We start from the raw sequence: 17074 nt of genomic DNA, 5'->3' as shown, positions 1-17074 counted from the left end.
TGATATGTTTCTTTTGCCTTTTGGTTCCATGTGTATTAAACATTTTTAGCATCAAAGAGAATATCGTACACATTTTTCATTTTTATATAGTAGAGTTTTCATACTCTACTTTGGTTGCTATTAAGAATTTATGGTAAATATTTCATCATGTAGATTTACACAAATTGATCTATTATTATTGAACATTCTGTCACTTGCTGGTTTTTGCCACTGCAAGTAATAATATATTTAACATCTTTGTGTGTAAAATTTGGCTTTCATTTCAAAATTATGTTCCTGGGATGAAGCTCTCAGATTAGAATTGCTAGACTGAAATATTTTGGAAGGGTGTTGCTGTGTGCCGCTAAATTGTTCTGCAGAGGAATTATAGAAGCTAATATTTCCACCAGAGGCTTGCCAGGGCACAGTGGCGTTGGAACAGAGATTGAGAATTTGATTGGCAAACAGTGCATTTTAAAATTCCCAATGAGGTTGAGCACTGAAAAATAGGTGTGCACTTGTTGCTGCTCTGTGAGCTGTTCTTGGCCTTTCTGCTTGCAGCTCTGTGAGAATGTCTGTCTTTTTTTTTTAACCTGTAAAGAAAAAAAATAGCTATTAAAGACACTGTGCTTTCCATATTGTTGCCAATATTTTTCTAGATTCGTTGAATATAATTTTATAACTTTGATGTGTAGAAATTTCAAACTTTTATGTATTTAGTGCTCCAGTCTGTACTATTGTGTTTATGAGACTGATTCACTAACAAGACGAGCAATCAAGTTTTCCCCTTTACACTTTGTTCATATTTACCTCTTGAATGCTCTGAAGCATGTTGTGGGACACACATTTTCTTTCGTATTTCTTTTCTTTCCAGAAAGCTCCCAGTGACTGACACGTAGTCCGATTTCCCAGTGCACGGTGCTCCTTTCTTCATTGTGTTCCTGTTTACCCAAGGGTTTCCTCCTGCAGAATTGCTTCTGTTTGGGGGTTAGTGGCTTTGTCCCCTAATCCACTGTCGTCATGTTGACTGCACCAGCGCTCGCTCTGTGTCTCTTAGCAGCAGTCCGTCACTCACACATCTAGTGCAGGTTTATTGATTAGGCTGGAACTTCTCCAACTAGTGAGTAAAATAATAATGGATATCCCTGTTTTGCCTCTGGAATAGTAATGGATATCTATGTTTGCCTCTGATTTTTAATCAAAATGCCTTACTGTTTTATCTTTAAACACTCATGTGAAGAAGTATTACTTTTAGTTTCTTAGACAACGCAGCACTGTGTTTCATCGGTGCCTGTTTGGCATCTGCAGGATCTGTATTTGGAAGTTGTTTGTAGGATGAGTTTTTGTGGGTGAATCACACTTTGTTAGTAACTTGCCTTATAAATTCTGAAGTGTGTCTCTAGAGGAAGTGCGTCAGCCTCAAGCAAAAAATACATGATGCCAGAACGTTTTTCCCTCAAAAGGTAGCAGAACATTTTCTTGATCACCAGTCAGGGTGGGGCCGGACATCTTCAAGGAGAGAGAGAGAGAGAGGGAGGGAGGGAGGGAGGGACGGAGGGAGGGAGGGAGGGAGGGAGGGAGGGAGGGAGGGAGGGAGGGAGCTTGGGAGTATGTTCTAGCCCTGGCATTATGTCAAAGAACTCAAGTGTGCTCAGAACCCGTTCGATTCTGGAAATCTCAAAGATATACTTGAATAGGACTCAGGATTCTTCCTTTGATTGGCCATGTGATTTCAACAAGCCCTTTATTTGACATGCTAGAAAGCAGGCGTGCGTGCTGTCCAGTAGACCCCGTACATGGCACCCAGCCTGTACAGAGGTCACTCGCTAAACTTCTGAGGCTGCGTGATAAACTAGTTTTAACTTTAAACTGAAACTTTAATAGGTTCATATGGCTAGTGGCTACCACATTAAACAATTCAGATCTGCATGGTGAAGTCTAAGGTCATTTATAGTTTATGAACTGTGGCTCTATTATCTTTCTGTATTGCAGTGATTTACAAATGGAGAGATGGGGTGGATCTCGGATGTGCTCCAATTCCTGAATAATTGATGGTATTGTCTCTTCATTAAGATTATATACGTTAGCTGGTTCCCAGTGGCCATTTAAGACTAGCGTGCTGTCTGCTAATCGACAAGGTAATGTGTGTTTGTACTGCCAGGGTGGCTTTCCTCATGAAGCCAGTGGGTTAATGGCCCACAGCACATTAACTTCGGGTAGCCTGCTTCTGTGGCACTGAAGGGTTGGCTGTGGCAAATGCCACTTCTGCTGAGCGGCTCAGGAGCACTTTTGTGTAATCGACCTTCTTTAGCTGCTACTGTGCGGTTAAAAAGTTATCCTGGCTTTGTATGCAGTTTTATTTTCAATATTTCCCAGGCTTGTGGTCCAGCTGCTCGAGGACAGCCTTGGGAAGAGGAGCGATCTGTGTGACACCTAAGGGCATGCCGGGAAGCCATGAGTGATGTCACTCTCTGAGGCTCGTCACAGCATTGACATTTGACCCAGAGTTATGGTGTCTTAGCAACTTCTGCCGTGAATAACTGAGCAAGACTAAAATATTTTTAACCAACTGCAGTAGGAATTGAGCTCTTTGTGCAGCAGACGGTGGCCAGCTAACCATGAACTGACAGCCGATCAAAGTTCAGAGAGAGTGATGGAGTACTCAGCCGGAAATGGTGCAGCCCTTACCACACCCCTTCCCCAGGGCTCAGGAAGGAGCAGAAAGTGTTAGCCAAAGGTCAGAGAAGACTGAAGCAAGCCTCAGTAAGAAATCTATTTGCGTGTTAGCATTCACAGGTTATACATACACATACACATACATTTTTATTAGGATTTGTCCGAACTGTCAACAGTTGGACAACATATCAGAAAAAAAATCACACACATGAACCATAACATGTGTAAACTTGCACAGCTTATATATTTGTATATAAGGTTACTGTATATTTAAAAAATATCTCTAGGGACTCATGGGGCTTGGGAATATTCAAAAGACATGATTGCTATATTTCAGTATTTTTTTTTAAAAAATCCATATAATAAGTCTAAGCATCAAGCAACTGAAAGAAACATCTGACATTCCATGTAAAAAAAAACTATAAAAATATAAACTTTCAATAATATCCAAGACAGATTCTCAGTGGTGCACCCCTGAAGTACCTAGCCATCCATATTTAACAGCTCCTTTCCTTTTTATAACCGAAGTCGATAGGAGCGCTCTGGCTTGTCTGTATTTCCGTGAGCTTCTAAGAATCGTCTGTGTACACAGCGGTTTAAGCACATTGGCATGGTTTGTTTGGGAGTAGGGAGGGGCATGCCATGGCATTTTTAAACAAGGGAATGATGGGACGTGAGTATGTCAGTGCTGGGCATGGGGACGGTGCAGAGGACATCCCAGAGCTTGCCTATGTTGACACAGTGCTCTCAGGCTTTGGACAGTGACCAGATTTCTCTGTGGCATTGACTTTTGGGTTTTGAAATATGCTGTGTTTTGAAGGTTTGGCCAGTGCTCCTTTCTTCAGAGGGAGACTGAGGTGCTCATTTCTAGAGACTTCTTGCTGAAGTAGGTTTGTGTAGAAACGGATTTTTAAGGTTCAATCCTTTGCCAAATAATAGGTAATTTTGCCTTAATTTTTTTGTGACGTGTTCAATTAGGAAAGATCAAAATTATTGTATGTTCACATTAATGGGTTTAAGGGACCATAGATTTTAATGGACATGATTTATTGGAAAAAAATACAAATATTTCACCATCCTCTTATTGTACACATTTTGAAATTCCATTTTTAAAACCAATTTGAAAGGGAATACAGTTGAAATTATCTCTAATTTGCGCTATCCTTCTGAATGCATTTTCTTTATATGTAAAAGTATGGAAAGATAGTTAACGTATATGTTTGGCCCCAACTCTTTTAAGTACTAAAGAAATGACTTAGTTAATGTGCCATTGAAATGTACAGGTCAGCTATTCATTGCCATGTGCTACTTTGTAACAAATATTCCTTAAACCACAGACATTTCTTCCCAGTCTGTGGGAGGATTGAGGAGACTGTGTGAGGCTGGGCTGAGGTGGCATTGTTTCTTTCTACATTCATGAGATTTTTTTTTCTATAGTTAAATTTTTATTTTAGTCTTTGAGAATGTCATGCATTTTTTGATCATATTCACCTTCAACGTCCCCTCTTAACTCTTCTTTGATCCACCCCCATCTCACTAGCTCTCCACCCCCTTCCTCCTCTTCCCTTGTACTCCAGTTTGTGCTGGTCATCTATGTCTGAGTGTGGAACATCCACCACGTGGTTGATCTGCCGGGTACCACACCCTTAAAGAAAACACTCTCCATCCCACACACTCTCCCAGCTGCCCGTGGAATGCCGACGGTTTTCTTCCTGTCAGGTCCGAAAGATGCTGCTCTGCTGAGTCTGCCCACCTCTGGCTCATCCTGCCTTTCTGCCTGCTTCCACATGGTCCTGAGCTTTGGGGACAGGATGAGATCAGAGTTGTCCATTTGTGACTGAGCCCTCCTCTGTCACTTAATTCTCTGCATTTTGACCAGTTGTGAGTATATGTGTTAGCATTGTCTGTTAGAGAAACAGGCCTTCTCTGAGGAGGTTGGTATCTGTCCTAAACTCCTGGCAGAGTTCTGCAAATTTAGAGGAAAGTTTGATAACTGTGTTCATATACAAAGCTAGAGAATAGTAGTAAATTCAACCCTAGGCCTGAGAGTACCCAGACCACTTTTTTTTTTCGTCAGATTTAGAGTACCATGCATGTTTCCTCTTGTGGAGTGGGCCTTAAATCCAATCAGAAAGTGGTTGGCTACCTCCATAATGTTAATACCAGTGGACATATCTTGACACAGTAGTAATTATTCTAGTTCACAGGGTTCACAGCCGAGTCAGACTGCTGATTACCCTCTTTCTGCAAGAAGCCTGCATAGCACCTTCCACTACTGTCAGGGCTAGCCTGCAGGGAAGAAGTTTCTTGATCAGTGCTAACGTGCTAACTCCATGTCCTGTGACCAATGTGTAGGGTGTCTCCAGCCATCTGGTCATACCATCAGGTTCTCATGGGAAACTGGGAACAGTGTCAATAGCCTGTGTAGTGTGGTGTGTCCAGGACAGGCTTGACCAACGACTTGAGGGAGGTATGTCATATCTGATACTGGGCTCTTTATTTGGCCTCATATGGTGCTGATCATAATACATTATGATCCCATTAAAATCAACCAGGAAGCTTATTACATTTTCATATGGCCTTAGAATTAGTTATCCCATCCCTGACACCGTCCCGCCCCTCCCCACAGTTAAACCTTTCTCTCCTTCCTATCACCCTGTTCTACTCTCCATCCATGAGATAGCATCGCTCCTGGTGCCTCGTTCCCCTCGGCTTGGAGACAGCTGAATGTGTTTCTGTGGCTCTAAGAGAGGTTCCCAGAATCCGTTTCCCCCACAAGTACATGTCTAACCTTTGCTTGTCTCAAGTCTGTTCTTCCTGTCCTGACTAGAGCAGGTCCTCCCCAGCCTGACCCATGCAAGGGAACGAGCTGGAACTATATATTAGCAGGCACAGTACCTATATTTAGGGTGGAATAAAGAATTGGGGCCAGATTTTTAATCTACCACCTATTATATACCTGACTATCTTAATTTTGGTAGTGAGAGGCCAAACCAAAATAAACAAATGTCAAAGTTATAAAAAAGGAATATGGGATTTAATCTGTCTTAAAAATTTATTAATGGAATATGAAAATATATTTGATTATAGAAGACATTCAGAAGCAAAATTTAATGTTAAATCTTTCACTGATCTCAAACTGTATGTAATAAATATGGCAAATTCATCTTTTGGCTTCATCTTCTTTCTTTTTTTTTTTTTTTTTTTGATTTTCGAGATAGGGTTTCTCCGTAGCTTTTGGTTCCTGTCCTGGAACTAGCTCTTGAAGACCAGGCTTGGCCTCGAACTCACAGAGATCCACCTGCCTCTGCCTCCCGAGTGCTGGGATTAAAGGCGTGCTCCACTACCGCCTGGCCCTTCATCTTCTTTCTTAGTTTGGCATGTTTGTTCTTTTAGATATAAAAAGTTTTTTTCTTTTATTTATTGTTTTTATTGCGTTCACCTCCCTTTCCTCCCCCATCCCCTTCTACCCTCTCTCATGATCCCTACGCTCCAATTTAACCAGGAGATCTTGTCTTTTTCTACTTCCCATGTAGATTAGATCCATGTATGTCTTTCTTAGGGATCCCCTTTGTTGTTTAGGTTCTCTGGGGTTGTGAATTGTAGGCTGATTTTTCTTTGCTTTGTCTAAAAGCCACTTATGAGTGAGTACATATGATATTTGTCTTTCTGGGTCTGAGTTACCTCACTCAATATGATGCTTTCTAGATTCATCCATTTGCCTGCAAATTTTAAGATGTTGATATTTTAGCTGCGTAGTACTCCATTGTGTAAATGTAATTTTTTTTACACAATTTCCATTTACACAATTAAATGTAAAATGTAAATTGTGTAAAAAACGATCGAACAAAATTTCATGGATATGGTTTCTGGTTCACATTGCAGCAAACCTTCCAAAGACTACTGTGTGTCAAGCTTGGGCATGGCATCCAAGAATGCCCAGGAGCAAATGGCATATAAACATCTCTCCTCCCAAGGGCATGCCTGTACGAGCCTGGATGCTTTTAGGCTGTTGTAGTTGACTGATGCAGATGAAAACACAAATCTGCTTCCTCCTTCCATGAACCAAAGACACCTGCCAAATTGTGAGATAGTACCTATGTTCTTACTGACTCTTCATGGAAACAGAACTGTTTTTCATTAAAACACTATTACAGTAAAAATAAATAAATAAAAAGGTAGCTACAGAACAATAATTCAAATTTTCTCCAGTAGAGTAAATAGTCTCTGACATAAAGCATAGATTAACTAAACCTCTTAGTTGGAGACACTGTAGCTTGTGGGCGCCAAAGGCAGGCTAAAAGAAGTAGTCTGAGAAAAATAGTGTTTGAACAGAGAGAGGAAAGGCCCTTCTTATTCTTGCTTGGCTCTTTGCCTACCCTCTTCAGTGTCCTGAAAAATGTTTGCTTAAATATCAAACCTTAGCACAGTAAAACAAAAATTACTTTGCATGACTCTGTGACAGCATTGATATGAAATGAGGAAAACCTCAAAAGTCAAAGTGGTGAATATTAGATAATAAATACTATTCTTTTTTATGAGTGTCTGTCTTGTTGTTTAGGCACACTAGTGTTTTCTTTGTACACTTTCTCTCTCGTTCTCTCTCCCTCTCTCTCTTCCTCCCTCCCTCTCCCTCTCTTTCCCTCTCTCTTTCTCTCTCTCTACCTCCTGTCCTCTTTTTGTAGCCTGCTTGGAGAAAGATATAGAGGAAGTTTGGCTTTCAAGAATCAGTAAGAATTAAATAAAAGCAAGAAAGAAGAGAGTGCTTGCCCAGGGATCAGCGTGGGTGTGCAGAGTACTTGTCCAGGGATCAGCGTGGGTGTGCAGAGTGCTTGCCCAGGGATCAGCGTGGGTGTGCAGAGTACTTGCTCAGGGATCAGCGTGGGTGTGCAGAGTACTTGTCCAGGGATCAGCGTGGGTGTGCAGAGTGCTTGCCCAGGGATCAGCGTGGGTGTGCAGAGTGCTTGTCCAGGGATCAGCGTGGGTGTGCAGAGTACTTGCCCAGGGATCAGCGTGGGTGTGCAGAGTGCTTGTCCAGGGATCAGCGTGGGTGTGCAGAGTGCTTGCCCAGGGATCAGCGTGGGTGTGGTGCTAATGAGGTCCAGGGGGTGAGGATTCAGACCTCTTGAAGCACACTGGACAGAATCCACATTGCAGAAACCCTCCTGAGAACCCCCAAGAAGTGTAGGGTTTTGTAAAGGTCATGTGAGAGGCTGAGGTAGTGCCAGGATCCAGGCCTCCCCCCTTCACAATAAGAGCTTGCAGATGTGCCCACTGGGGAAGGGCAAGGGACAGTCATCTGAAGGTGCATCTCGGATTGGGTTCTGGATATTGAGGGAGGGCCCTTTGCATGGCTTGGTCTTTGGAAGGCTTTTTATCATGAGGAAACTGGAGAACTAGTTGATAAGCAAAAAGGTAGCATCACCTGTAGCATCTCTGCAAAGTTGGAGGCCACTTGTCAACTGTGGTGGCAGTATGTATTTAAGAAGTGACCCAGCCCATGGGATGGGACCTCTTAGGTGGGATGTACAGTATGCCAGCATTAGAGCTGGATGGACAGACCGCCTCCTGTGTCCACACTGAGTGGAAGTGTTTGAGAACTGCTCTTTGGAGTCAAATGGGTGGCAGTTAGGATTTTTCTGTCTCATGATCCCTCTCTTTGTGGCTGTTTAATGTACCTTTCCTCCGTGTAAAGCCTCCAGGATATGTGTATAGAAGGAACCGCTCAGAAAACAGCCACCTTCCAAATGGTAGAAGGAAGCTGAAGACGTCACGGGGGTGTGGTGTAGAAGATGGTTATTACTCCACATCTGGACTGTCGTGTGTGGGACATGACAATACATTCTCCTCCAGGACACCAGAGCAGTATCATAATGCAGTGTTCCATTGGAGGCCTGGGGCCATAGCAGTGGTAGTAATGTGTTTAGCGTATGCATGGCTTTGGGGTCACCAGTCACTAAAAGATAAAACTGGGAAAAATGACACAGTCACACTCCTTTGATTTTTTTATTTTTATATTTATTTTCTTTCTGTAACACTTGCCAGTATAGGTGTTTTATTTTTTCGACAGCATCTTCCACCTGCCCAAGTCTATGGAGATTCAGGTGTGTGTCTTGGCCCTTGTGATCCTGCCTTTAGCCTGATATACCCTATATACGCCTGATTCATTTTGAAAGAACATGGCTGTGTATATGTCTCATATTGAACACTTTTTGAATAGCTTCTTGGAGCAGGGATTATTTCCAACAAGAAATTGTGACTTGAACATCTTCTACTGCCAAAGCTGGGAGACTTCCCTGAGTGAACCAATGTCTACAGAGCAGGAGAAGTTTCCCTTCAGAGGGAACAGACGTTTCGGTGATGCCGTAATTGTTTCTCTGGCTGATATCCAATTCTGCTGCTACTTTACGAGACTCCAGTGTGAAGCACCGCTTGTGCAAAGAGACGTGAACAGTGTGTGTCTTTGGGCCTTACAGTTGATCATGACGGGAGAAGTCCAGACATCAGTGTGCTAAATAATGCAGGGTTCGAGACTGTAATTGCTTGCACACAGTGCCAGGCACTTGTGGTTCGCGTGCATTTCTTGCAGTTGCAGCAGTACATTGCATGTGTGAGTCAGTAGGGGCTGCCTCAGCACAGCTGCCCCATTGTAGGCGTTTGTCAGAGCTGGTGCCTTGCCTGCTGGCCTCTCAAGGCTAGGGTCACATCCGGTTCATCTTTGGTTACAGTGCCTGCTTGCTGTTTATTGGTGAAGGTGACAGGTGTCACTCGGAAGGAAGGCAGAGCCTCCAGTCTGTCTGGATCATGACCATTGGATGCTGGTGGTGCCTGCATTGCTGGAGCCCACAGCTCTTCATTCCACACTGATGCCGCCGTCAGAGCTCATTACCTCTGTAGTGTCTCCAAGGTGGGGACTCTTGGCACCCTTTCTCTCACTGTTGTGTTTTCTAAGGATTTATTTATTGACAAGTGAATTTTTAGGTGGCAAGTGTTATTTCAAGACGGTGTCATTGTGTCGTGTGTCAGGAAACGCCTTGAACTGATAACTTGTCATTGCTGTCGACTGGAAAGCACCCTATTCGGAGTGATACAGGACTAGACATGACTTTAGGTTCTGCCTAACCTTTCCTGCCTGTTAAGTCTGTGTGTTTTTCCCACTTTGAGGTTTTTACTAGTGTAAGAGCATTGCCTCCATCTCAGAACACAAGTGCACAGAAAATGATATGGATGGACATTAGTATACGAACTCTATATTGTAAATCAAGGGGACCCCTTTAATTCTTGGGCAGATTCCCCCCCCCCACAGCATTTTATCTTTTGAAAATTCCAAATACGTCTACTGCAAAGCCAAGCTGTTTGCTCTGCATCTTGAAAGAGTTTTTAATCACTCATCAGCCAAAAAAATGGATGTTTAAAACCTTCCTCGGATTTATTTTTTTAATGTGTATCTTATGGAGCCCCCTGTGGGCTCCAGCTGGACACCCCATTCAGTGGCTGAAAGGTGAGTCAGCCGTACCCGCACCTTCAGTTTCTGTAGATTCCCCTGTGGAAGGTGCCAGGCAGAGGGCATTCTGACCTCCTTCTATGAGCAGTGCCCTTTTTTTGCCTCTGTAAGCACAATATTTCCTCTCTGTGTGGGCCCACCAAAGACGCTCTGCTAGCCCAACGGGCAGGGCTTTCCATGCTTACTGTGTGTTTCTGGTGCAATGTGCCAGGTGCCCAATTTCCCAGGATCCCACAGTTCTCTTGGGGGTGGTGGGACACCAGATGGGGAGGGGAGTGGAGGGAGGAGAACTGGTGTTGGGGAGGGGAGGGGAGCTGGTGATGGGAGGGGAAGGGAGGAGAGCTGGGGATGGAGAGGGGAGGGGAGGAGAGCTGGAAATGGGGAGAGAAAAGGAGGGGAGCTGGGGATGGGGAGGGGAGGGGAAGGGAGCTGATGGTGGGGAGGGAAGTGGAGGGGAGTGGAGGAGAACTGGGGATGGGGAGGGGAGCTGGTGATGGTTGTCAGGTTGTTTCAAGCCCCATTCCAGGCTTGAAATCGATTGAGCATCAGCATAAAGACTGTGAAGCCGAGAGCATCACCAACCATTCTTTCAGTTGCCTTAGTAGCATCTGAGGCAGCTCAGGGTCCTCAGTGTCCCAGCAGAAGCCACAAAGCTTCTTTATGCCTGGTGTGGGAAGTTTCAGACTCTGGCCACTCCTACATCTTGTTGGCAAATAGGTCATAGGTCAGAGAGGTCGACCCACGTTTAGGGAAGAGGATATTAGAGTCCCATTTCTCAGGGTGTCAGTAAGGAGGGATTCGTGACCACCCAGACCAAGTTCCTTGACAGGAGAGCCTCCAAGGGAGACCTTGAAGTGAAAAGGGTGGAGGGACATTGGGTATCCATGGCCGATGACCAATACTCCTGTTCTGTTCTGTCTTTGTGATAAAACTTCCTCCTGGCCTGTATCCTTCTACCCACGCCTAAGAAGGGTGGGTTCTGGTAGTGGTTCCCACCCATAATCGTTGCCTCCGCCTTCTTCATGTCCTAAGAAGGGTGGGTCCCGGCAGTGGTTCCCACCCATAATCATTGCCTCCGCCTTCTTCATGTCCCACTCTGCACCTTCCCTTGAACAGTCATCTTGTTCATCCTCTGATGTTTGCCCCCCTCCCCCCACAGCAAAAGCCTTTGCCACCAGACCTCTGACATCTGCCCTCCTTTGTGTCTTCTCTGAATAGCTTGGAAGTCCAGTGCTTATTTCAAGTGTCTTCACCCTGGCCAGGCCAGAGCCTCTCTGATTTTTCCCTTCTCTGCCTACACCATTGAATTGTTCTGGGTTCGAGGTATGGATCTGGAGCCTGCTCCCCATGCTGCGTTAGAATCTCCCAGGTGGAGCTTTCCATATTTGTGTAAGACTCTCTAGTTTTGCTGATTTTTATACCATCTCAAGACAGCGCTAAACCTTTATCGTGCCCTAGCCCATTTGGCTTTGAATCAGTCTATGGAATTTCCTGGGCTCGTATAAATAAGTGAGCACCCACTTGGTGGTTTGAGACAACAGCTGTTGATATTTTCATAGTCCTAGAAGGCTTGAAGGCTGACACCAAGGTGTGGACAGGGCCCCATCCCTGTGATAGCTCCAGGGGAGATCCTTCCTCGTTTCTTCCAGCTCTCTGTGACTCCAGGCATTTCTTAGAGTGCTTGTATAACTTTGGGCTCCCTGTCTGTCTTACATGGTCTCTCCCTCTCTTCCCCAATGCCTCTTAAAGATTCCTGTCATTAAAGCTAGGATCTCCCAACAACACAAGATGACTTTATCTTGAGAGCCTTTGCCTTTTTCTGAAAGGTCCACTCACAGGCTCCAGAATGTGCTTATACATTTTTGGGAGGAGGGGGAAGTATCCATCTTCTGCCTGCCCAACGGCAGTGACGGTGCTCTCTGCTGATTGTTTCCAGCAATCCTACTTGTTTATCCTGCACTTTGAACCCTACTGGATTGTTGTAATATGAGCGGTGGCGGGGCTGCGTCCCCAACACCCCAGCCGCCTGCTCGGCTAGCTTATGCCCCGAAATAATTACACAGACACTGTATTCTTTTAATCACTGCTTGGCCCTTAGCTCTAGCCCTTACTGGCTAATTCTGATATCCCAATCAACCCATCTCTAATAATCTGTGAGCACCGGTCTTACCGGGAAGATTCTAGGTCGGAGCTTCATCGTGTTTGTCTGCCCGGGAGCGGGGCATGGCGTCTCTCTGAGGCGTCTGCCCCCGAGAGGAGAGCTGTGGAGTCTGACCTCACTTCCTCTTCCTCCCAGCATTCTGTTCTGTTTACTCCTCCCACCTATCTTCTAACCAATGAGGACCAAGCAGTTTCTTTTTATTTAACCAATGACCTTCCTCCATCACTGGATAAGTCCCTATGTCCTGTCATGCTGAGCAAATCCTGCCAGACTCCCTGGTCTCCTGTACCGGTCCTACAGTGCCTGCTCTTGTAATCCCACCTGTCTGTTTTCCCCACCTTTCTTTCCACGGCTTCCCCACTTTGGGAACGTAGAACTTGGAACTCCCTCAGCCCGCCTTGCTTTGAGTGTGCTTGGATTCAGGACAAGTCCAGCGCGTCTTTCCCTGCTCTGCGCTGGTGCCGCCTCTTGCCCCGTGTGTTTGCCACGCTGCTGCAGCCTTTGCTCCTTCTGAACAGAAGGCTCTGTGAAGGCAGGAAGCTGGTTCTCATTGTAGCGCTAGCACCGGGCACTATGAATATTGAATGAATGGCTTGGGAGCTTCAACTAATTAGAAACTCGTCTCATCTTCATCACTGCTTTCCCGCCACTGTTTTGTTTCCAGAACGATTTTTTGCTTGTCATCATCTAGATACATTAAGTAGGCAATCTGTCCACACACTGGTTTGTTTGTCTAACCTACAGTATCTGTTCATCTATGTATGGACACAGGCAATTGAAATTAAATTGTTTCTGCATGTGTTGGCATTTCTGACTTGGTCTCTTCGGGCTGGATCTAACGTTGAGGCTGTAAACAAGAATCTCATGAGTAAGGGTTAGAGTACATCTGAATCAACGAAAGCCCTGATGAATTCTATATCCCTCACTTTTGCTTCAGTCAGAATGTGACATTCCCCTAGCTCTGTGTTTATGTGGTTAGGCCACCCGCAGGAAACAGTCAGTTGTCCTCGTCCCAGTTTTATATGTTCTGGATGAGGGAGTGTTGACCAGATTGGGCCAGATGTAAAGGGAGAGGGACAGAGAGGGATGTTGGCAATACCATCTTCTACCAAAACAGGGAATCTCAGGTGTGAGGGGAGGGGCAGACTGGGGAGAAGGGAATGCCGCACACTTCCCAGGCTGGGACCCTTCTGAACTGGGCTGGGCCCCTTCTGGACCCGGGCTGGGTCCCCTTCCGGACCAGGAGTGTGTGAGTGAGTGAGGAGAGTATGGCATGGGAAACCTTGACAGAGCTTGTCGTCTGTCTGGTCCACAGCAGTGAAAATGCTCCTCCACGTTGTGTACTGTCTCAACCTTAATTGGTTCTGTGTTTCCTTTAATATAGACTGCTGGTTCGGAGTGTGGTGTCAAAATACCTAGAAGTGAGTGCTTGATAGTAGTGATTGCAGATTCATGGAAACTGTACATTTTTCTGATCTTGCCTCAGGGAAAAAGGAGAGGCCTAAAAGGTGAAACAAATTATTTATTTAGTCCAGAGGCATCTTTAGGTAGCTGGTTCCTTTCTGATGGGCATGGAAACAGATGATAAGCACAGTAGAAAGAGCTGCTGTGATGATTTGAAACCACAGTCTGGTGAGGCTGTTGACTCAGCTCTTAAATATACACCCAGACCCCTTTGTTCCAACTGCTGCAGTTCCCAGGGGCCTCACCCTCCCACACCACACCTCTCTTCCTGGATAAGGCAGAGTAGGAGCAAGCCACCAGCCCAGCGGCCCTTGTCTTTGGTGTTCTCAGAGGACTTTGGAGCAGCTGTGTTTATCTGAGTAAATTTATACGACCCCCTTTCACTCCTCTTGAGAGGAGGTTCTCCGTGTTGCCAGCAAAGAATCTTAGTTAAATCTGCGTGGCCACATGGGATGCTGGTTAAAACATTCAGAGATCAGTAAATCTATGGTTAGCACATGCAGTTAAAACCAGACTGTCAGCTGTAATCCTGAATTTCTTTAAACTCTGTCATTAGCTAAATGTAAGAAATCTACCCAGGACTTGTTTACTCGCCAGGCTTTCTGAGAGTGGCTAAAACGAATGTGTAATTTGTACAAGCTGGCTTTTTTTCTCCTGTTAACCTAGCAGTACAGGGTCAAACAAATGAGAATGCATATAGGATCCAAAACTTTTAAGAAAGTAAGTAACTAAATTCAGTCTTTTTGCAGAACAGATCGTCAAGAAAGCATTACGATGATTTGAGAGATGAGTTTTAATTAGCATACTCTTTGCTAACTAGTTTATCTGAAATGTTTCTCAAGTGTTTCCCGAGGTCTATTAGAGCAGTACAGGCTGGATCAAGCCAGCCCTTGCGTGACCTCTGCAGACTTCTCGTTTGTCTTTTCTGAAAAGGATCCGAAGATTCCGTCTTCATAGAGTAGGAAACCTATAATTACTCGTTCATCACTTTTCAGTGCAGTCTCTGGGAGCCATTTGGGTTTTGTTACAGCTGAAGTCTACTTGCAGCGTTCTCCCTCCTGGGGGCTCAGTGAGCAGCTTTCTCACCATCCCCCCCCCCCCCACCTGCTGTGAGCCTTCGCCCTTGACACTTTGAAAGTTTGCAGACAAGTGAGTGTTTCTGTTTTCATTTTAGGTACAATGGTGCTTTGCCTAACGGTGACAGGGGCAGGAGGAAAAGCAGATTTGCCCTCTATAAGCGGACCAAGGCCAACGGTGTCAAGCCCAGCACAATCCACGTGGTCTCCACACCCCAGGCATCCAAGGTAGGCGGCTGTGGCAGATGGTGGTGTGCGTGCACCTCTGGTCTCCATGTAGGACAGAGTTTCAGCCATGTCTGTAGAGCTGAGCTGTGCACTGTGAGATGTGTAGCAGCACCTTGACCTGACCTCCTCTTCCTGTTCCCCATAGTTACTGTGCCAGCATATCTGGAGACCTTCCGGGATGGCTGGGCAGGTGACTCTGAAGTCGATGCCTGTTTTAGGGATCACCAAGTTACTGCTGGGTTTGAGAGCTGTGCGATGCCCTTTCTCTTACGGAATTTTTTGTATGAAATCTGGGTGTGCTAAGATCCGTTATTTTCCTCCTCTCACTTGAGCACAGCGTGTTTCCACATTATCTGCATGTGACTTGGAATTGAGTTTGCATGATTAATATGATGTAAAGTGCGCATGTCTGAGTGATAGGGGATGCTCATTGTGTATATGTCATCCCAGTATGTTTGTGTAGTCTGAACAAGAACTACCACCTTAGGCCCCAAGTAAATGCTTGGTTCCCAGTTGGAACTACTTGGGAAAGATTAGGAGGTGTGGCCTTTTTGGAGAGGGTGTGTCACCGGGGGATGAAAGCCCACACCACGCCCAGTCTTAGTATCCATCTGTGCTTGCTGCCTGTGGATCAGAATGTAAACTCTCAGTCACTGCTCCAGTGCCGTGCCTGTCTGCTTCCTGCCACGATGATCATGGTCTAACCCCTAAAACTGGAAGCAAGCTCCTGATCAAAATTTTATAAGAGTTGCCCTGGTCATGGTGTTCCTTCAGAGCAATAAAACAGTAACTAAGACAGAGTTTGAAGTAAATAAAATGTTAAATTTTAAAAAAGGATTAAATCATGTGTTCTCTGATATATAAACAAGAGAAAAATCTGAGTTTCTAGACTGGTTGTCAGTATAAGTTATCACTATGACAGATTTTTACATATTACACTCTTGACAAGATTTTTTTCAGTAAAATCAGTTCTTTGCTATATAATAGTTATCTTTTTAATAATGCATGATGTTTCTCATGGGCCTTCTGGGTGTGTTTGTGATTACGGCTTTGAACAACCTGGACAGATCAAGTGCTGATTGTATTGTTCCTGGACACCAGCCCTCAGGGAACATGACGGACGCTTCCTTGGAATCAAGTGTGGCCTGTGCACAGCTTTAGCTGGTCAGCCTGCCATCACTTGGGTATCAGGAAATCCTGAAGCAGTGCCATCAAGAGAATCCGATAGAGTGTACCAGCCCAGATAGTCTGCTAATGATGACCAAAGAGTCGAGAAAGATTAATGTTGAGTGCACATGTTTTGGCCACAGAAAACCACAGTGGACCTTGGGAGAGGAAATGACATTTTATAAGTAAACCTACCTTTACCAAGATCTGAAGAAAGGAAGAGAATAGCAACAAGTTGTTGGGAAGTCAAGGACACTGGAAACATTAGACAGTCTGTATTAGTTACTTTTCTCTCTGGCTCACTTTCGGGAGGTGCCACTTGATGGTGGCCGTGATGCCACAGATAGTGGCTCAGTCACTGGTGGCTAGACTTTGCAGTGTAACCTCTTCCCTTTATGGTGGGTCAGGAAGCAAGAGGGGACTGCGGCCCAGGCTGAGCACAGTGTCCTTCACAAGACTGCCTCCAGCCATCCAGCCGGCTATGCTTCCCTAAACCACACTATCTGCTGGGGACGACACACAGTGGCCTGTGAGGGAGGGCACGTCCAAGTGTCTGGTGAGGAAGGAGAGTAAGACAGACATTTGAGAGCACATGACAAGTACTAAAAATATTCCTGCAGTATAAATATGGTCTTTTTAATTTTACATAGCCATTGGCATTTATCTCCCATTCCTTATTTTTCTATATACTGTTTATTATTTTTTTTAAAATAAGGAATTTTATGTTAATAGAATGGCTGACAAAAGCTACAGAAAGCTGGGGCTGTAGCTGGGTAGTAGAGTTACTTGCCTAGCATGTACAAGGTCCTGAGTTTGGTC

General features: G+C 44.9%; 1 protein-coding gene across 2 annotated transcripts in view; it reads left to right on the top strand.

Annotated features, from left to right (window-relative positions):
• Peli2 (pellino E3 ubiquitin protein ligase family member 2) overlaps positions 1–17074 on the top strand; it is a 145686-nt gene that overhangs the window by 36019 nt on the left and 92593 nt on the right. For both annotated transcript variants that reach the window (XM_075949337.1, XM_075949336.1), the window contains exon 2: positions 14959–15088. In XM_075949337.1, coding sequence (XP_075805452.1) covers positions 14959–15088 — 130 coding nt within the window. The remainder of the gene's footprint in view (positions 1–14958; positions 15089–17074) is intronic.

The sequence above is a fragment of the Microtus pennsylvanicus genome, chromosome 15 (assembly GCF_037038515.1).
Source record: "Microtus pennsylvanicus isolate mMicPen1 chromosome 15, mMicPen1.hap1, whole genome shotgun sequence".
NCBI lineage: Eukaryota > Metazoa > Chordata > Mammalia > Rodentia > Cricetidae > Microtus > Microtus pennsylvanicus.
Note: the sequence above shows the minus strand (reverse complement) of the source record. Positions and strands in the feature narration are given on the sequence as shown.